Source organism: Saccopteryx leptura, chromosome 8 (assembly GCF_036850995.1).
Source record: "Saccopteryx leptura isolate mSacLep1 chromosome 8, mSacLep1_pri_phased_curated, whole genome shotgun sequence".
Classification (NCBI taxonomy): Eukaryota; Metazoa; Chordata; class Mammalia; order Chiroptera; family Emballonuridae; genus Saccopteryx; species Saccopteryx leptura.
The window spans coordinates 8,387,869-8,410,345 of NC_089510.1; the positions used below are offsets into that span (position 1 = coordinate 8,387,869).

Below are 22,477 nucleotides of genomic sequence, written 5' to 3' on the forward strand. Positions count from 1 at the left end.
CCGAGACGGTGCTTTTATCCACTGAGCACCCGGCCAGGTCTACATTCCAGCTGTTGTGGGTGTCGTTTTGGTCAAGGTACACTGAAGACAATCTAGTCTCCTTCACACGCACGCCAGGAACAGGAAGCGGCATTCCAACCGCCTTCCGGGTCTTCCTCTTTGGTGCCACACCAAAGCTCAGCAAGTGACAGTTTCTTCGAGATGAGCCGCAATGTAGAATCTAAACCCTTATCAATGATTTTGTTTCTTTTATATTAAAATCCCTTCATCTGCCCTGTCCTGATAGCTTGATTACAGCATCATCCTGATATGCAAAGGTTGCAGGTTCAATCCCCCAGTCAGGGCACAGACAAGGACAGATCAATGTTTCTCTCTCTCTCTGTCCCTTCCTCTCTCTGAAATCAACAAATAAAATTTAAAAACAAACAAAAAATAAGCTTTAGTCTGACATGATCTTCAAATGACACTTTTACCCATGCTAGATTTTACAGCATCATATAGACCAGGGGTCCCCAAACTACGGCCCGCGGGCCGCATGCGGCCCCCTGAGGCCATTTATCCGGCCCCCACCGCACTTCCAGAAGGGGCACCTCTTTCATTGGTGGTCAGTGAGAGGAGCATAGTTCCCATTGAAATACTGGTCAGTTTGTTGATTTAAATTTACTTGTTCTTTATTTAAAATATTGTATTTGTTTTCGTTCTGTTTTTTTTACTTTAAAATAAGATATGTGCAGTGTGCATAGGGATTTGTTCATAGTTTTCTTTATAGTCCGGCCCTCCAACGGTCTGAGGGACAGTAAACTGGCCCCCTGTGTAAAAAGTTTGGGGACCCCTGATATAGACACTGGTCATTCAGAGTTGTGCACTCCTGCACAACTTTGAAGGGCAGACACTTTTCATGATGTGATACAGAAACACTGCAGGAATCCTGGCGCTGATCTCAGTCTCAGTGCTGGAAAATACTCTGTTTTCCCAGACGTGAAGGCCCCTGAAAGGGTGTCAAGAACCCCCATGGTTCCTGACTGTGTTGTGAGAACCATAATTTTAGACTGTGACATAGGGAAATTTTCTTTTGATACAAAAAGCACTCATTTGGCTACATTAAAATAAGTAACTCCTGGTTATCAAAATATACTTTTAAAAATGAAATGACAGGCCCTGGCCGGTTGGCTCAGTGGTAGAGCGTCGGCCTGGCGTGCAGATGTCCCGGGTTTGATTCCCGGCCAGGGCACACAGGAGAAGCGCCCATCTGCTTCTCCACCCCTTCCCCTCTCCTTCCTCTCTGTCTCTCTCTTCCCCTCCCGCAGCCGAGGCTCCATTGGAGCAAAGATGGCCCGGGCGCTGGGGATGGCTCCTTGGCCTCTGCCCCAGGCGCTAGAGTGGCTCTGGTCGCAACATGGCGACGCCCGGGAAGGGCAGAGCGTCGCCCCCTGGTGGGCAGAGCATCGCCCCCTGGTGGGCAGAGCGTCGCCCCCTGGTGGGTGTGCCGGGTGGATCCCGGTCGGGCGCATGTGGGAGTCTGTCTGACTGTCTCTCCCGGTTTCCAGCTTCAGAAAAATACAAAAAAAAAAAAAAAATGAAATGACAAATGACAATCTGGGAGATGTTATTCGCCACACATATAGCCAACAAAGCAGATATCAACGTTATTTGAAGAATTTCCACAAATCAATAATACTACAAACAACCCATTAGAAAAATAAGCAAAATATGAGACATTTCATGGAAGTAAACAATTTTTATATGAAGAGATGTCTAACTTTTTTTTTTTAATTTTATTTTTTACAGAGACAGAGAGAGAGTCAAAGAGAGGGATAGACAGGAACAGACAGACAGGAACAGAGAGAGATGAGAAGCATCAATCATTAGTTTTTCATTGCACATTGCAACACCTTAGTTGTTCACTGATTGCTTTCTCATACGTGCCTTGACCGCGGGCCTTCAGCAGACTGAGTGACCCCTTGCTGGAGCCAGTGACCTTGGGTTCAAGCTGGTGGGCTTTTCCTCAAACCAGATGAGCCCGCGCTCAAGCTGGCGACCTTGGGGTTATGAACCCGGGTCCTCTGCATCCCAGTCCGACGCTCTATCCACTGTGCCACCGCCTGGTCAGGCTATGAAGAGATGTCTATATCATCAATTACCATAACAATGCAAATCAAAACAATGTAATAACATTTCCAAGCAAAAATTTTAATGCAAAATATGGAGATTTGTCCATAGGCTTATTACTCATTACTGACAGGAGTATAAATTGGTGAAACTATTTTGGAAAATAATTTGGCTTTGTTTCCTATAGGTTAACATTCATACACCCTTTGATTCAGCAACCTAACCTAGCTTTACACCCATAAGAAACTCACATGTTCAACAAGAGACAATAAGGTATCTATGTCTGAGCATGGTTTACAAGGGCATACTTGTGACCAGGAAACATCCCAAACACAGGAAACTGAGCGAGTGGACTGTGGTATGGTCAGACAATGGAATGTCACACTCACCAAAACAAATGGGTTACAGCAACACCTGACAAAATGGAAGACACGTGGTACAATGGACCTAACCCCTGAAAGGTCAGACACAGCGCTTTCTGAAAGTCACAGTTCATGCACACATGTACATACAAACGTGCACACACGTGCATACAAACGTGCACACACGTACATACAAACATGCACGTGCATACACACAATCATGTACACATACATATAAACATGCACACACATACATATAAACATGCACACGTCCATATAAACATGCACACACGTCCATAAAAACATGCACACGTCCATATAAACATGCACACGTACATATAAACATGTACACGTACATACAAACATGCACACACGTCCATACAAACATGCACACGTCCATACAAACATGCACACGTACACTTTTAGCAATACGTTTGGATATCACAAAACAACAGAAAACAGGACAGCAAGAGAATGAAGAAATGTGATTCCGGGCAGAGAGACGGCGTGGGGGAGGGAAGACTGAACATTCAGTGACATGTAGCTTATTACTGTCAAAGCTTTGGCTTTTGTTTCAGTTACAGAGTTTGAAGGGAAGTATTAATGTGATTAAAAATAATAAAATAGCCTGACCGATGGTAGCGCAGTGGATAGAGCGTAAACCTGGGACGCTGAGGTCCCAAGTTTGAAATCCTGAGGTCACCAGCTTGAGTGTGGGGTCATCAACATGATCCTATAGGTCAGCGGTTCTCAACCTGTGGGTTGCGACCCCTGTGTTTTCATCATTCGACCCCCGCCAGGGTGGCGACCCACAGGTTGAGAACCGCTGCTATAGGTCACTGGCTTGAATCCAAAGTTGCTGGCTTGAGCAAGGGGTCACGGGTTGGCCTGAGCCCCCTGGTCAAGGCACGTATGAGAAGCAATCCATGAACAACTAAAGTGAAGCAACTATGAACTGATACTTATCTCTCTCCCTTCTTGTCTTTCTCAAAAAAATAATAATAGTAATAAAGTAAGAAATTCAGCCCTGGCCGGTTGGCTCAGTGGTAGAGCGTTGGCCTAGTGTGCGGAGGACCCGGGTTCGATTCCCGGCCAGGGCACACAGGAGAAGCGCCCATTTGCTTCTCCACCCTTCCGCCGTGCTTTCCTCTCTGTCTCTCTCTTCCCCTCCTGCAGCCAAGGCTCCATTGGAGCAAAGATGGCCCGGGCACTGGGGATGGCTCTGTGGCCTCTGCCTCAGGCGCTAGAGTGGCTCTGGTCGCAACATGCGACGCCCAGGATGGGCAGAGCATCGCCCCCTGGTGGGCAGAGCGTCGCCCCTGGTGGGCGTGCCGGGTGGATCCCGGTCGGGCGCATGCGGGAGTCTGTCTGACTGCCTCTCCCTGTTTCCAGCTTCAGAAAAATGAAAAAAAATAAAAATAAAAAAAATATAAAGTAAGAAATTTTACCATCAACCTTGCATCAACTTGACATCCTAAGAATAAGTCAAAAGATTATGGTTAATCCAATTTTATGTACCAAAGATTTAAAAAGATATCGATATATTTTAACCTATTACACACATAGACTTTGTAAAGTTCTAGAAATCCTAAATAGACTGGTCATTTGACAGTTAAGTAAATCGAGTCCTTATCTTGACCAAAGCTGCAGAGAATTTCATTCATCAATTCAATCAGTATCTACTGAAATTCTACCACATGCCCGGCAAGAAAGAGGGGATGGGTGGTGATGGGAGAAGTACGTTTGAAAACAAATACAATTTTAAATAATGTCACAGGTATGAAGAACATAAAAAGACGGTGAGAGGTTGAGAAGGGCTGGGTAGAGGCTTGGCTGCCGATGTCGTGAACGGGGAAGGTGACATTTTTTTTTTTATAATTTTATTTTTTTAATGGGGCAACATCAATAAATCAGGATACATATATTCAAAGATAACATGTCCAGGTTATCTTGTCGTTCAATTATGTTGCATACCCATCACCCAAAGTCAGATTGTCCTCTGTCACCGGGAAGGTGACATTTTAACAGGGACCAATATGAGGCAACCACACTAAGATGCTGGAGACAGACAACCACAGACAGAGGCCAGGACTCCAAGCCCCCCCCCCCCATGAAGTGTGTTTCACATCTTCGCAGACACTCAGGCTTCAAGAACACCATGGCAACAGCTGAACGCAAAGTCCCCTGGGTAGGCCTGCTGTTCCTAGCAGTGCTCGACAAAGCCCGCTGGTCCCCTGTGCAGACCCTCGTCAACAGCCCTCTGTGACCCGTCGGGACAGAGACAGTACCCGCTCCGCTCTGCCAGCAGGGATGGCAGACAGGGACGAGCTCAGGGGAGAGCTGGCAGGGAAGCGTTTGGTCTTATTTTTATTTTTTCTTCCATGGGACCAAACTAGCTAAGCACAATCATCTTCAATTACTACAGATTCACTTGCAAGCACAGAAATATCTTCCCCGCCCCCCTCCACACACACAGACACACCTGACTTTTCCCACCACTGAGTCATGTCGGAGATGAGACAGCTTGCACTGCGCCAGGCTGGACGGCTTCATGTGATGGGCGCCGGCACCTGGGTAGGACCCTGGGAGCAGGATCAGACAGTGAAGTCACGCTGACAACCCGCCGGCCAGGCCTCTGCAGCCACCGACTGGCAGGGGCACAGGACCCCACAGGAAGAGCACAGCAGGTAGACGCCCCTGTGGGGCCTGGAAGAGTGGGGTTCCACGCCCAGGTGCTCCGACTGCAACCTCAGACGCTGGCTCAAGCCACGAAGCCCCCGGCCCCGCTTCCTTGCTGAGTAAACGAAGGAGGGGCTAGGCCACTCGCAGACACTCACACAACTCCTCCCGTGGACCACAGGCTGGGTCAGGTGGGAACAGAGCTCCTCTCTCTGTGCAGAAGAGACCAGCTAATAAACACAAGTCTTTTCAACAAGAAACGTTCTCTAGCAGTTAAGGCTTTCGAAGGACGTGACCTGCCTTCCGATCTGAGTTCTGTAACATACTAGTTGCGACACTGTGGACAAGCTCTTCCGCCTTCAGCTTCCCTGACTATGAAAGGGGGCTGCTTCTGTCCCATCAGGACGACAGGCAGACTTAAAAGTGCACAGCTGTGGTCCATTCATTTTTACCGCCAAAAAAACTGTCATGAAATGAGTTCTTTTTTAATCCATTCTCCTGTTGATAATCATGTGAGCTATATCCACATTTTTGCTATTACAGTGTCTCTGTGAGAACCTGTGTATGTGGTCTTGATACGCTTTTGTGAGTTTTCTAGGGCATACTCCTAGGAGCCAAAACGCTCAGCGGCAGGGAGAGTGAACGTTCGTTTCTCTTCTCCAAATCGTTCTGACTCCTTCTACAGAGTGATACACTTTAGAAACATGCTGAGCAGGGAATTTCTAAAGAGCCCTGGAAGCCCACATTCAGCATGAGCAATTTTTACAATGTGTGTGTGTGCACAGGGATCAACAGCATTTGTTTTCAAAGGGAGGAAATGCAAAACACAAAATTCAAAACATGGTTACCACTTTTGCAAGGGTGGGAGGGGGCTCCGGGCCTGTGTTCTTTTTATTGTGCTTTAGCTTATGTTAAATTCTTTTCAAAGTATCAAATATCAAAAAAAGAGAAAAAATTTGCCTAACCAGACAGTGAAACGGTGGACAGAGTGTTTGTCTGGGACACAGAGGACCTAGATTCAAAACCCTGAGGTCACCGGCTTGAGCTCAGGATTGCTGGCTCGAGCACGGAATCATAGACATGAACCCATGGTTGCTGGCTTATTCCCAAAGTTGCTGGCTTGGGTGTAAGGTCACTGGCTTGAGCTGAAAGTTCGCTGGCTTGAGCAAGGGTTCATTCACTCTGCTGTAGCCCCCTGGTCAAGGCACATATCAGAAAGCAATCAATGAATAATTAAGGTGCCGCAACAAAGAATTAATGCTTGTCATCCCTCTTCCTTCCTCTCTGTCCCTATCTGTCCCTCTCTCTGTCTCTGACTCTCTCTCATGTAAAAGAGAGAGAGACAGAGAAAGAAAGAGAGAGAGAAGCTTTTGAAAAACTAGCAATGCCCATGCATGGTACAGGGCAAAGTCCCCAGTGAGGAGCAGGTACCCTATACAAGGGGACGAGGGTAGCAAAAAGGACAGACATGGAGGTGGCTCACCAGGCACAACTAGCTGGCTGGCGGTGAGCCAAACCTGGGAGGTGAAGTAACCTGGCTGGGGAGGGGGGCAGTGAGCGAGCGGGGCACGGGGCAGGCAAGGGGGTAAGGCTGCCTGGGAGCCCGAACCCCCAGCCTCCAAGCTCCGAGAGGGTAGGCTCCCCGACACCAAGCACACTGCCTGATGGCAGGTGCTGGAGAATGCCCAATGCCCCATAGGGGGAAGGAAGCACCTGTTTAACAGACAATGGTTTCAAACACTGTCCTAAACAAAGACTGCTTCGGTGTAGGAGAAAAGGGAAAATGAGTCAAGATGATGGCCAAGAACAGAACAGGAAAGGCCAGTTTAAGGACAGGCAGAAAAGCGCCCTGAGGTGACTAAGAAAAGGTGTGGAGGGGAGCAGAGAGGTCTGAGGGGCAGGTAGCATTTGCTGTGTGTCAGGCCCTGAGCTCGGGGCCCTTCCCTCAAAACACACATACACACACACACACACACACAGGTACGCGTAGTACTGTAATAGATCAGCACAAAAGTGCATGTCTACACAAGTATATATTACACACTTATACTTTCTTTCACAGAACTGTCTGAAAACAAGTTGTAGACCAGGGGTCGGGAACCTATGGCTCGTGAGCCAGATGTGGCTCTTTTGACGGCTGCATCTGGCTTGCAGACAAATCTTTAATTAAAAAAAAATGTTAAAAATATAAAACATTCTCATGTATTACAATCCATTCATTTCCTACTGCTCATGTTCATGGTTGCAGGTGGCTGGAGCCAATCACAGCTGTCCTCCGGGACAAAACCAAATTTTTGGATAATGCGTAACGTACACGGGTCGTTGTATGGCTCTCACGGAATTACATTTTAAAATACGTGGCGTTCACGGCTCTCTCAGCCAGAGAGGTTCCTGACCCTTGCTGTAGACCACCGTGACCCTTCCCTCCCCAATACTTCAATATGCATCTGAGGAATGAAGGGTCTCCTCTTCAACCACACCAATATCGTGCCTAGAAAGATCAACTCATCAATGCTATTGAATATAGTCTGAATTCAAATCCGAACAACTGTCCCAAAACCGTTTCCATAGCCTCTCCCGTGCTCCCGCCACCACCCACAGCTCATGGGATTTCTCGCGGGCCTCCTCTGACCTGCACCTGCTCCCTCCCACCCCAGTACAACTGCTCGCTTTTCACGAACTTGATTTTCTTAGAGTCTAGGCTGGTGGTTTTATAGGCTGTCTCACATTCTGAATCTGTCCGATTGTTGATCCGTGATTAGCTTTCTGATGGTACATTGTGTACATCCGAGTAAATCACGTCAGGGGGCACGGAAATGCCACGTGATCTCCTTGTTGATAAGTATGGCCATTCGATACCCCTGCTGACATGGGAGAGTGTTTTCTTTATTATTAAAGACGACCTGGGAGGGGTCCTCCTGTGCTGGACTCCCCTGTTCTCTCACAGCCTTCCACCACAAGGCTTTCTCACAGGGCAACGCTGCCTGGATCACTTGTTACACCCACGTTGCCAATGGCGACTGTGGAAGGCTCCTCCCCTTCCGCACTTCCTAGCTGTCCTTCTCCTGTAGGAGAGCACTGCCCCCTTCTCCCTCCCGTCTGTAAATCATGTTTTTACTATCATTATCCACTTCCTGAATTTGGTTTGTTCTTCAAAGTCATTTCATCTGTTGCTGTCACTCTTGTGGACGTCCGAATCGGCGACTGCAGACATGGGTCCGAGTCCTGTCTTGACGCTTCCCCGCTGGTCTCAGCGCTCCCTTCTTCTTGCTCACAAGGGGCGGCCCCTCGCCCGGGACTTCCTCTGGGCCGTCAGCTGCTTCTCCAGGGAGCCCCGGTTCGGCTCCGCTTAGTGGGAGTGACACTCAGAAACAGGAAGAGGACGCTGACAATGGGAATTGTCACTTTTTCGTGTACTTTTTAAACTTTTGTTATTTAAGTTCGGAAAGGGCTTGAGCAAGTTCACAGATACTGGGTGCTTACCGCTTTATTAAGGGCTGTACAAGGTTATCCCTGTAAGGGAAACGGTCCCTGACAGAGATACGGCAAGTACAAAAAAGGAAAGCAATACTGTAAGACAAAACATTAGAAGAAAGTCGGTATAAGGTACATTAAAAAATAAATTGAAAAGAATCATGGAGTGAAACAAAACTGTCCCTGGTCCTGGTCCTGGTCCAAGCAAGTGGTGACCCTGACAGTGCCACACGTGGCAGAGGCAGAAAGGCGTACGGTCATCCCGACTTGTAAGACAGACATTACGCAGGAAGCAATTAAGAAATGGCATTTAATAGCTCCCATGGGCACAGCAGGAACTAAGATGACACTCTGACAATGTCCCTGCCTGACCCGCCCTGAAATCTGTGGAAAATGAAATACAGCTGGCCCTTCTTGAACAATGTGGGGGTGTTGACAATGTATACATGACCTGTGGTTCACCAGTAACTACAGCTGGCCCTTGAACAATGTGGGGGTGTTACAATGTATACATGACCTGTGGTTCACCAGTACCTACAGCTGACCCTTGAACAATGTGGGGGTGTTACAATGTATACATGACCTGTGGTTCACCAGTACCTACAGCTGGCCCTTGAACAATGTGGGGGTTGTTGACAATGTATACATGACCTGTGGTTCACCAGTACCTACAGCTGGCCCTTGAACAATGTGGGGGTTGTTGACAATGTATACATGACCTGTGGTTCACCAGTACCTACAGCTGGCCCTTGAACAATGTGGGGGTTGTTGACAATGTATACATGACCTGTGGTTCACCAGTACCTACAGCTGACCCTTGAACAATGTGGGGGTGTGACAATGTATACATGACCTGTGGTTCACCAGTACCTACAGCTGGCCCTTGAACAATGTGGGGGTTGTTGACAATGTATACATGACCTGTGGTTCACCAGTACCTACAGCTGACCCTTGAACAATGTGGGGGTGTGACAATGTATACATGACCTGTGGTTCACCAGTACCTACAGCTGGCCCTTGAACAATGTGGGGGTTGTTGACAATGTATACATGACCTGTGGTTCACCAGTACCTACAGCTGACCCTTGAACAATGTGGGGGTGTTACAATGTATACATGACCTGTGGTTCACCAGTACCTACAGCTGGCCCTTGAACAATGTGGGGGTTGTTGACAATGTATACATGACCTGTGGTTCACCAGTAACTACAGCTGACCCTTCACGTCTGTGGATTCAACCAACTGCAGATCAAAAACCTATTTTCAGTCCATGGTTGAAAACCAGGGCTAGGAATGTGAAAATACTGCTTTCCCCCGGCGGCTGACTGAAACCCATGGCTGTGGGAACCCACTGATGTGAAACCCCTGCATGCAAAGGCTGGCTGCGTCTATTGGAAAAAACTTGCATACGACCCACGTGAAATGGGACGGTTTGAGAAGGACGTGCACCCTGGACAAGCTGTGGGCTCGGGAGTCACACAAAGCAAAGGTCTTTGCTTTCACACGTGCTCTGAGCACCATCTTTAAGCTGCAAAAAATGTGCCTTTTGCATTTAAGTCCTACTCGTTGTGAAATGAATACATTTGCTTTGTTGTCACCTGCTGCGTCTACCAAAATACAAATCCACTTAGAGAACTGCCCTGTGTAAGTTATTGCCACAATTATTTTATCAAAATCAAAAGTTACTGAGTCCTCCAACAGGTAGGAAATTTAAAAAAAAAATTAGGTTTTAAAGTGCATGAAAATCACCCGTCTGCAGTATCCCCACCCCACCCCCAAGTCCTGAATATTTCTCTTCTCTTCCTTGGCCATGCAAGCCTGGAGCCGGACACACACAGGTGGCTCACATTCAGCTTAGTAGCGAAAGCTGCGGGGTTCTCAGAAATGAGCACGTCCCTGTCCCCACGGCACAGGGACACCGCTAAAGCTCTAAGCCCCAAGATCTGGAGACTCGAGTGCTGCCTGCCATCCCAGGAGGCAGAAGGAGGTCAGAGGTCAGAGGTGCATTTCTCTGCCTGGCCCCAGGGACCAGGAGCATGTATTCCAATGCTGCTAAAGAACAGCCTGGAAAAACAGTCAGAAATCCAAGTGGCTCAACCTGATTCCAGACAGAGACAGGAAGCAGTTCCCAAAGCTCTGAAGATGCGAGTTCTGCAGCTTTAACCTCTCCAACCAAAGGTTCGGGATTGCATGGCATTGCTGGACAGGACTTCACACGGGCTCCCCTGGCTGAGGGCCACTTCTGTGACTGGAACGCAGGGACCACAGGAAACAGCCTTCCCCTCCCCCACGGGAGCTCTGCTGTCCGGACTCCCCAAGGTCTGAAGGACAGGGCAAGAGCTGTGCCCCCTGCAGCCCTGAGTGACAGTGCAGAACACCAGCCTAAAAGAAATGTGGGCATCTGCTGGCCTGTGAGGGGCCTGCCCAGGGAGGTCCTGGCAGACTGACACTCCTGGGGACGTCTGGTTATCCGAGTGCATCTGAGTCCCTCACTGAGAAGTCCTGGCAGACCGACCCTTCCGGGGACATCTGGTTATCCGACTGCATGAGTCCCTCACTGAGTCCCCAGGGCTCCTGAGTCACACCCCGCCGGGCACGGGGTCTGTGATTCTCACTGGAACAGGAACCCCATGATGCGGCAACTACTACACCCCTCAGGCTAGAGACGTAAAAAGTGAAACACAGAGATCCTCAGGAACATCCCAGTAGCGCGGGTAGTAAGACACTGAGCCACCGTCTAACTGAGGTCCTCTGCATCCAACACGCACGCCTTCCAGGCTGCCGCACTCTCTGCCCGTCACTCCAACGGGGCGGCACGCAGAGCCTCAGCATCGGAATTACCTACTGCCCACGAGTTACTCAAAGTACAGTTAAGGTTCAGCACTGTTACAAGGGCTGACTCTTTATCAAAATGATATCAAATACACCGGCCACTCAGGGTCTATTCCAGTTCTCAACCTGGGAGCCTTCAGAACCGTCTGCAGACGTCTTTGGCTGTCACAGATCACGGGGCGCTGCTGCCACCTACTGGCCAGAGCCAGGGATGCAGCCAAACGAAGCACAAGCCGGTTCCCCCACAGAAAACCAGCAACCAAAAATGTGTCAGCACTGCCAAGCTGGGTAAGCCCCGGGCTATACCAAAAATTGTAGACAAAAAAAAAATCACCGTGAAACCGTCCTGACAATCCAGGTGCAGTTCTTGGTACAGCGGCTAGTGACAGGCCGCGCGCCAAAAGTCTGTGCCTGTGCCACTCGCCTCCTCACCCTCCGCCAGCCGCTCCCATGATGCACCTGTACAGCCACTAGAACTGAAGACAGATCCAAGCTAGACGGTGCCAGTCTTGTGTTTGCTAAGGTGTTTTAAGGAAAGTGGCTGTAAATTCAAGTTAAGGCTCAGTCTGGGCATACTAACGCACTGCCCAGAGTCAGAAAAGGAGAGCCCAGGAAGGACACCTGGCAGTCCAGACGGAGCTGGGCTTATGCTTTGGTCAAAGAGGAAGCTCTCTGGTGTCCGCAGCCCAGCTTAAGAAAAGCACGCAGACTGTGTGATGTGGTCTCCCACAGGACATGTGGCAATGTCTGGAGACATTCTGTCACAACTTCTATCTAGTAACAGAAGCCAGGGGCTCGACTAAGCATCCTACAGTGCCTAAAGCAAGGGCAGTCAGGGCAGTCCTCCACAGCAAAGAACTCTCTGGGCCAAGATGTCAATAGTGTGAAGGTTTAAAAAATAAAGAACAAAAAACCCTGAGCTAAAATAATCAATTGTTAACTTCAGTAATTCAATGTACTGATGTCAGCATCTGCTTCCACAGGGGGGGGGGAATAAACCAGTAACTAAACCTCATGTCCAACACTCTCAAGTAAAGAATATGTAAGTTTTCCACAAGAATTCATACCACCTGGCCAGGTGGGAGACCAGTGGGTAGAGTTTTGGCCTGGGATGCTGAGGACCCAGGTTTGAAACCCGAGCTCTCAGTTTGAGCTCAGGGTCGCTGGCTTGAGCTCAAAGGTAACTGACTTGAGCAAGGGGTCACTGGCTGGGCTGTGCCCCCCTCATCAAGGCAAGTATGAGAAAGCAATCAATGAACTAAGGTGCCACATGAAGAATTGATGCTTCTCATCTCTCTCTCTTCCTGTCTGTCTGTCCTTCTCTTTCTAGTTCACTTGCTTAAAAAAAAAAAATTCATGCCAATACCAAATCAATAATCATTAATATTGATGACCAAGACCAGTACAGTAAAACAGCAGCACACATGCTGACATGTTTCAATTTTACAAGCTGAATCTCAGAAGTAATTACACTGCCACCATACACACTTCTCTCATGAAGACATGATGGTGTCCACATAATTCTTCCATTTCCTCCTACAGCATAAGATCTTTAGTAAAGAAACACTTGGCCACTTCCAAGATGACAAGCATTCACTGGGCTAACTTCACTGAGAAGAAACTTCATACAGAATAATTTTAAAGGTGATTGAAAAAACCCTCTAGTGTCATCACGAGCTTTAATCATTTCATCATAATGTCATAAAGGCACAGTTTCCCTCCTTCAGAGAAAGCAGAATTACAGCACACCATTAGAATGGTGGAAGGTGGCCCACACGGGAGAGGAAGACAGGTCCCTGCCATACTCGGAGGACGAGTAATGAGCTCAGCTTGGTTTTATGAAGCTGGATGCATTTCTGGGGTGAGCATTGCTTTGAATGGCCCTGAATCAACTAAGTTCTGCTCACAGAGGGAGCCCTACGGCTCCATGGAGTTCTCTACAACTGAAACACTTCAGGCAGAACATCTGGAGACCTTACACTGCACAGGTGCACTCACCACCTACCTCGGAACGAGTCTAGCTGTGCAAAAAAACCTGAGAGCAAGTAATCCATACGTTCTTATTAACAGCTGTCCTTCGAGCTCATGAATCCCATTCTACCATGCTCTTTAACTATGTCACCAAAGACCCCAAGTCAAGGTGCACAGAGACGAAGACACTTCACGCCTCCGGGCCTTCCCTTCTTTCTCTCCCCTGCGTTGGTGGACAAGGCAGAGTCCCACTGAAGAGGAGCTGAGGACATACACTGTTAGCATGTCCTTTTTAAAAGGTTCTGTCACATACAGAGATCTTTGGGGAGCAGTGCTTGCCTCCCTGAAGGCTCACAGTTAATAGAAAGACCACTTCCGCTATAGAAATTCAGACAGACTCTCAGAATTAAATACGCTGGGCAGGGCTGGCTACATGCCCCACCCCCCAGGCTGGCCCGCCCACTTTTTTGGTTGATCATCATCCAGAGGTCCTTTTCCTTTTTCTTTTTTACTTACTTATTTATTTCTGTTTTGTTTTGCTTTCCTTCCCTCTGCCTGTCTTTTATCTTTAATGGGCTGGGGCAAGCAGCTCAGAAATAGTCGGTCAAATGACAGCTTGGGACCAGGCAGGAGAGAGGGTTACTGGACCACACCGAGACATTCTTTGTTCTCTTTCTGATTCACTCGGTGCTTATTTGTTTTTATGCTATGGTATAAAATCAGCATTTCTTCCAGTTTTGAAATGATTTGTTGAAGTTCTAGCAGGTCCCAGAATCGGGGCATTAAGCCATCTTTATCCCAAAGGTAAGGAGAGGGCACTGGGTGAACGTTTCAAGGTCAAAGGGATACACACCTCATCATCTTGCCCCATTTTTCATCCAACACATGTTCCTGCCTTTTGGTCTCAATATACAAACTTGGCCTCACTTGCTGTAGACGCGGTAAGATAGCTCTTTTTTTTCACACTTCTTTCAGCATGAAGGTCCAAAATAAGAGAAATCACGGCGCCTACAAGGAGTGAGAAGAGTTCAGGACGGCAGGAACACGGCTGGGGGCGGAGGACGCAGGGATGAGACCGTGAAGGGGGCTCAGAGTTAGAGTCAGAACTTCATTCTGAGAGCGAGGACCTACCGCTGAAGGGCTTTAAGCAGGATGTTATGACATACACGATGGGCAATAAGTATTTGCTTTGATGTATCCAAAAACCTTTCAGAACAGTTCTAACCTTCCCTGTGCCCCTATGTATCTATGTCTAACATCAGCAAAGAACATGCAGGATTCCTTAACAAAAGAAGGTTCTAGGTAATATTGAAAATACTGTTGTCCAATAAAATATTATATGATACAAGCCACACACATAATTTCAACTTTTCTAATAGCCATCTTCTTAAAAAATAAAATTAAGATGACGAATATATTTTGTTTAATGCAGTATATTTCTAAAATATTATTTCAAATATAATCAACATGAAAAACATTAAGATATTGTACTTTCCCATTTTTGTACTAAGTCTATAAAATCCAGTGCGTTTCATGCTCACGCCACATTGCCACCTGGACGGGCCACCACTCAAGTGCCCTGCAGCCCCGCGAGGCTGGCGGCTGCCACACAGAACAGTGCAGACCCAGACGGTACTTCTGGACGCACTTCTTGGCATGTTTAAGGCACTTTTACCACTTGTGTTTCTTTTCCAATTCATAAAAAGATTGCCAATCAATTTTTCAACGGAGGGAGGGGGTACAGAAAAGCTCTATTTTGAAAGGGAGTACCCAGAATGCCCATCGAGAACGCTGGTTGCATGAGGACGTGTGCGTGTAAGACGTTGCACCACGCCCGGAATGCATGGAGAACAGGCTCTCTCACGTGGGAGGTCTGCACCAACAGCTCTTAAGCTACTGTCTTAAAGTTCTGAATAAAAATGAGACAGACTCTCTGTTTTCACAGTTTTCTTGCCCTGTGAGACTCTATTAAGTGAGTAGATGAGCCTAGATCTAGAATTCTAGAATTTTACAGGGAAGCGCCGTCATTTTAGGGGACGTGCTGCTCTCCTTGTCACCTACAGGTCTAATTCTTCTTTCCTGTCATCTGAGTACTGTTTCCCTTAAAAAAAAATAATAATAGAGGTAAGGAGGGAGGGGTGCCTAGCGTACAACAGACTAAGTCACGACCCAGCGGTTTGAGCATACTCTCTGCCTTTCGCTGTGTCGCTTGGCAGTTGGTGGTCACTTGGCGGTTAGCTGGAGGCCACGAGTGCCCTGACTGACTCTGACATTGTTCCCCAGGCCCCCCCTTCGGACGCCGCGGAACGATGAACTCCAGCACCGCGCAGCCTCCCGCGGAGCCCTGCCCCCACAACACCGTCATCACGCGGCAGATCGTCCCCGCGCTGTACCTGGTGGTCTTCGCCACGGGAGTCCTGCTCAACGGCGTGTCCGGCTGGGTCTTCGTCCACGTGCCCAGCTCGAAGAGCTTCATCGTCTACCTCAAGAACATCGTGGTCGCCGACTTCCTGATGAGCCTGACCTTCCCCTTCAAGATCCTCAGCGACTCGGGCCTGGGCCCCTGGCAGCTGGGCGTGTTCGTGTGCCGCGCCTCCGCCGTGCTCTTCTACATCAGCATGTACGTCAGCATCGCCTTCTTCGGGCTCATCGGCTCCGACAGGTACTGCAAGATCGTGAGGCCCCTGCTGAGCTCCGCCGTCCAGTCCGTGCCGGGCAGCAAGCTCCTGTCGGTGGCGGTGTGGGCGCTCATGCTGCTCCTCGCCGTGCCCAACATCATCCTGACCGACCGGAGCGTCAGGGACGTCACGCGGGTCCGATGCATGGAGCTGAAAAACGAACTGGGGCTCAAGTGGCACAAAGCGTCCAACTACATCTTCGTGGGCATCTTCTGGCTCGTGCTCCTCCTGCTGGTGGTCTTCTACACGGCCATCACCAGGAAGATCTTCAAGTCCCACCTCAAGTCCCGGAGGAACTCCATCGCGGTCAAGAGGAAATCGAGCCGCAACATCTTCAGCATCATGTTGGTGTTCTTCGTCTGCTTCGTGCCCTACCACATAGCCAGGATCTCCTACACGCAGAGCCAGACGGGGGCGCACTACAGCTGCCGCTCCAGGGAGACCCTGCTCCACGTGAAGGAGTTCACTCTGCTGCTGTCGGCCGCAAACGTGTGCCTGGACCCCATCATCTACTTCTTCCTGTGCCAGCCGTTCCGGGAAGTCCTGTGTAAGAAACTGCGCGTCCCACGGAAGGCACAGCATGACTCAGACACTTCCAGAACCAGGAGGGAAAACGCAATGCAGGAAAGCACAGACACGCTGTGACTCCCCGCCGCCTTCCGCACAAGGGCCCGGCATGCACGTGGGACATCTTCAGTTACGAGAGGAGAGCGGTGAGTGAGGAAGACGGCCGTGACAACACTTATCCTCTCTGAGCATTTACTAGCCGACTTAGTACAAGAATAAATTAAAGTAGACATTTCCATACTCTTCTGCAATATCAAAGGAAAAAATAACACGTACATTTTTCAATTATGTCAAAATAGAAGGTTTAAATGTCTCATCACTAATGTGGTCAGGGAGTGTAGAACTTTTAAATACAAATAAGAAAACAGAAGGCAATCACAGGTGTGTCTTCCCTCTCTAAATGCAAGAATTAAGTTAGGAAGTTAAGGAAATTTTTTCACCCAGATCACTAAAGACCAACTTAAAGGCGGGCATGGGAAGCTGTTTGTAGTGAGAGCGCCAAGTTCTCTCCAGTTTGAAGGAGGAGAAATCAGACGTCCGGAAAATCACATAAAAATCCCCTTCTGATTTATCTCACAGCATTTCAAAGACAAGAAGATACAAATTACATACTTGGCAATAAAGAATGTACTTTTTTTTTCTGGTAGTATTTTGTGATTGATATAAAATACATTTTAAATACAGTCACCACAAGGGTTTGTTTAGCCACTTAATGAGCCTGGCGCTCTGGTGTTAGGATATTTTTACAGGTGGACTCTACTGAGGGATGCTGGGTATCGCCAGGTGTGCCAGCAACTCCCCTGGTCAATGATGTGGGCAGAAAAGTGGATGACAGGGACACACACACACACACACACACACACACACACACAGGCTCACTCTCTCCTTCTTTCTCTCTCTCTCTCTCTCAGGCTGGAAATATACATTTCTCTCTAGGGGTAGAGGAAAAGGTTTCCACAGAAAGCTACTAGACTTGATAAAAAAAAATCTGAAATTATAGTGAGAAGTTATATATAAAGTGCAGATGTACACATCCCAGTCTCTGAGAAACAAGTGAATTGACATGTGCAGACACAGGCAAATTTGCTGGCTATGAGCCACCAACGATTCTTTGTCTGCTGTTCATGGGCTATAAGACAGCCAGCCCATCTCTCAAAGTTCTTGTCAAATACTTTTGTATGCAATGTTTATATCTATTTCATTCTTTACTGTATATGTACCAATAAAGAAATTATTTTTAATAGTCTCCATTTCTTTTTAAATAATGAAAACATGAAAAGGCATTACCAGATTTTCTGACAGTAAGACACGAGGGGGTTTCTTTGATACACTCTGTCATGCATGTGAATAAGGACCTGTAAATTCCATTTACTGCTGAGTGTTCAAAATACACATCACAATACGTGAGGACCTCATCAGATTTAGAACAAAACTCAGAAAACACACTTTAAGTTAGAGAAGAGGTGGGAAAGGTTTTATACCCCGTGTCCACTTTTTACCCATGTAAAAAGCTCCCTGCTCCCAACTCTGGGTCAAAAAAACCCACAACATCACCAGCGTACTGTAAACATGATAGGCAAAAAATATAAGCTAGCTCTATCTGTTGGACTAAATATGTTTGCAAAAGAAACCGTATTTATTCTTCACCATTTCCACTGGCCAGGACACATCACTAAATGCTAGTGTTTTAAAGGCCCCTCCTGGGCCACGGGAGAAAAGGAAAGTAGAAAAGAGAAGAGATTGCCTGAGCAATGTCTCTCTGCACCACTGAGCTGCAACCTATTGGCAAAACAAAAGGGGAGGCTTCTCAGGGAACAGCCTGCAGTGCAGATAAGGATGCTCTGAAGCAAGAGGTGATAACAAGGGTTACCACGGTTACTAGCACTACCACAAGGAAGGGAGGGGCAGGGCACTGGCAACCATGGCTGCACTCAGTCTCCTTGGAGGTCCCGGCACCACCAGTGCAGGTAGGAAACGGGAATACCTCCCAGGTCCTTCTGTAGATAAAGCTGCAGGTCTTCTCAGGCTGTCCCCTGGGGCTTATACAGACACAGGTGCTTGTGTGGCGAGGAAGGCAATGGACACCTGGTGGTAAGAAACTGGAAAAGAGGGCCTATTAAAGAGGAGAGGGACTGGCCCTGGCCAGTTGGCTCAGTGGTAGAGCGTCAGCCCAGCGTGTGGGTGACCCAGGTTTAATTCCCAGTCAAGGCACACAGAAGTGACCATCTGCTTCTCCACCCCCCCCCATCCTCCTTCTCTGTCTGTCTGTCTGTCTTCCCCTCCTGCAGGCATGTTTTGACTGATTTAAGTATATCACCTCAGCTCTGGGGATGGCTCTGCCTCAAGTGCTAAAAATAGCTCAGATGGGCAGAGCATCGGCCTCAGATGGGTTGCCAGGTGGATCCCTGTTGGGGCGCATGCGGGAGTCTATCTCTCCTCCTCTCACTTGAAAAAAATTTAAAAAGAGAGAAGAGTGAGCCAGGAGTGAGAAATACCAAGAGAGATAAAAAACCTTTACTACTAGGAATCCTTATGTTCTCTTTAACTAAACTGAGGATCCATGAGGATGCCTACTTGATTCAACAAGCTCTACAAAAATAGCCCAAAGTATCTTTACAAAGGAAACATTTGAGACAAGAATCAAGAAACAAAGAAATTGCCCTGGCCAGCTGGCTCAGTGGGTAGAGCTTTGGCCCAGCATATGGACGTTTCAGGTTCGATTCCTGCTCAGGGCACACAGGAGAAGCAACCATCTGCTTCTCTTTCCCTTTTTCTCCCTCTTTTCTCCCTCTCCTCCTCTCACATCCAGCGGCTTGATTGGTTGAGCATCAGCCCAGGCACTGAGGATAGCTGGGATGGTCCGAGGCATCAGCCCCAGGTGCTAAATATAGCTTGGTACTTGAGCATTGGTCCCAGATGGGGTTGCTGGGTGGATCCCAGTCCGGGCACATATGGGAGTCTGTCTCGTGATCTCCCCTCCTCTACTTTAAGAAATAAAGAAATCACAATCATGTAAAAAGATTACACATGAAGGCCACCTGCATAGATGCCTGAACCCTGCAATTGTCTCTTACGAAATGTTACCATCCATAACGCTCATTTGTTGGTTACTCCTCAGCTGCCATACTCTCTTTTCTCAGCAATCACAGTAAAAATACTCCTTAGGGAAATTCACCTTTCCCTGTTCTTGACCATATTCTCTCCTAGAGCCCATCCTGCCCCCAACATCAGGGTCAGGCCATAACCGATAATCAGCATGTCCAATCCCACAGGCCACAAGTTGAGATGAAATATGACCCAATGAGAGCAAGCCCCAAATTTCTGAAGAAATTCTCTAGAGGGCCTACTGTCAACCTGTCAAGTCTAGAAGTGCTGCTTTCATTTTTTGCTACCACAAAGGGAAAGCCTACGGCTCTCTGGGAGAGTTGAAACCAACACCATGCAAGTGGTATAAACCCCGCCTTCCTCTAGAGTAAAGCCCCAACCCCAAGTAAAGCCACACCCACAACTCTGGGCTCCCGGGTTTGTCAGCCAATACATCTCTTCCATTGCATAAGCACTATTTTAAGTATATTTCTTTGCTACCTACAAATGAGAATGTTGTGATACGTTGGCTTCAGCTAAAAAAGGAATCCAGGAACTCTAGGAAACACATTTTCACTAAGCTGTGCTTCTCTCGCATGTAGTCACGAGTGTGCCAGTAGTTCCAGTCCTTAACTCACCTAAATCCTTAACAGATTCTGGAGAAAACATCTGTAACACCAAGAGATAATATTATCATAGTTACAAACACCCCCACCCCAAAAGTGACACAGGCTGTCCTTTGGGTTAACAGCGCTGTGAGGGTTAGCGTGCTTGTGGTGGGAGAGAACCGATACCAATTGGTCTTTGACAGTCAAAGCCACTGCTTCCTTTTGGTCACCTGCTCCCTGTAGGTGATCAATGGCACGCACACTTCCATCACATGACAAGACAGACCTCAAAAAAACCACTTTAACAAAATGTAGCTTTCCTTTCTCATATGCACCTTTTTAAAATGCTTTAACCATTTCATAGTACTGTTTGTACAAAATGATTAAGTGTTCTATTATTTGACCAGTAGTAAATATATTTTTAAACCTTATTTATGAACTGGCTACAGAAAAGAAACAAATTATTCCATGAAACAAGGTTTCAAGGTTGAGAGGAAATGGCAGAAGTTACCCCATTCCCACCTCCCACCTCCAGTACAGGCTGGCCGACGGCATGGGAAGAGGGTCATAAAAACAGGCTTGTCTCAACAACAAAATACAGGAAAAGCACTTGCCCTAATAGAGTTTATGGGACGACTTGTTACATTTTGAAGGACCTTGCTGAATAATTCTATGACTCATGACCAACCTTAAGGCCTTCTCCCAAGCCACCTCACCCCACCTCCAAAACCTTATCTACAGCCTACCTGTGGTGTGACACAGTGGACAGAGCACCTACCTACCCAGGACGCTGAGGTCCCTGGTTCAAAACACCAACATCGCTTGCTTGAACGCAGGGTCGCCAGCTTGAGCACGGGGTCATAGACATCTTATGGTCGCTGGTTCGAGCTCTAAGGTTGCTAGGCTTGAAGCCCAGGGTCACTGGCTTAAGCCCAAGGTCAATGGCTTGATCAAGGGGTCACTCAGTCTGCCGTAGCCCCCCAGTCAAGGCATGTGTGAGAAACAATCAATGAACTGAGGTGCCACAACTATGAGTTGATGCTTCTCATCTCTCCTTTTTTGTCTTTCTCTCTCGTTTAAAAAAAAAAAAGACCCTCAGTGTTTTGGGGACCTGCAATGAGGACTCAGGGTCAGGGCCATCTTGTTCCATTCATGGAGCAGCAGTCCGGGGAAGCCCAGAGCCACGCTCTCTGCCCGCCCCTCCCAGACGGCAGTGGGCGGGGCTCTGCTCAGCCCCCCTCGAAGCACAGGGACCTGCAATGAGGACTCAGGGTCAGGGCCATCTTGTTCCATTCATGGAGCAGTAGTCCGGGGAAGCCCAGAGCCACGCTCTCTGCCCGCCCCTCCCAGACCGCAGTGGGCGGGGCTCTGCCCAGCCTCCCTCGAAGCACAGGGCCCAGTCCCCGGGCTTGCCTGCCTGTCATTCCAGGCCCTGACAAAGGCGGACCGAATGACGGCCCTACCGTCTCCGCACAATACCTCACACTACTTAAAACAGGCTCTTGGCAATCCTTTTTCTAAGTTAGAAGATGTTCTACGTGTAATTTGCAGCTTGTTCCAAGGTGTTCATCATTTTTGTTCTACTTTAAACCCTCCACTTTCTGAAATACCAGGTATCTGACATCTGACTGAAATGACAAGTTAATCCTCATTTTGTCTGTAAACTAAAAGCCAATTTCAACTTCATATCATTAAAAAAATGTATTTTCTCATTTGTTTAACATGATGAAAGCATCTAGGTGAATAAAAAGCTATTTTTCAGTAGGAAACCCAGTGTTTTCATCAATGCTATTAAAACAAGAGCTCCTTTAGTGTTTACAAAGGGACGTGCAAGACGCCCCGGTGTGACTGGGAAAGCACTGAGGAGTGTTTGATACTGACTGGGAAGGGGTCAACAGCAGTCTCTGCTATAGCAAGTAACGAGATGGCACTGAAGACAGCCAGCCAATAAGCCCCTTCTCTCTCCGCGACCTCCCCTCGCAGGATGGAAACACCGGCCGCTCCCTCCTGTCGCAGGACACGATCTCCCCTCTGCCCTGGGTGCCAACTGCCCACCTCTGCCCACCTCCCTTTCAGACCCTCACTGCCTCTCTCCTCGGTGACAGCACCATCC

General features: G+C 48.1%; 2 protein-coding genes across 2 annotated transcripts in view; one reads left to right on the forward strand and one right to left on the reverse strand.

Annotated features, from left to right (window-relative positions):
* P2RY14 (purinergic receptor P2Y14) overlaps positions 1–17,047 on the forward strand; it is a 51,921-nt gene extending 34,874 nt beyond the window's left edge. Inside the window, exon 2 of the mRNA XM_066347434.1 lies at positions 15,711–17,047. Coding sequence (XP_066203531.1) covers positions 15,737–16,750 — 1,014 coding nt within the window. The 5' untranslated portion in view covers positions 15,711–15,736 and the 3' untranslated portion in view covers positions 16,751–17,047. The remainder of the gene's footprint in view (positions 1–15,710) is intronic.
* The window catches only part of MED12L (mediator complex subunit 12L), a 363,243-nt gene that overhangs the window by 216,962 nt on the left and 123,804 nt on the right, over positions 1–22,477 (reverse strand). The window lies entirely within an intron of this gene.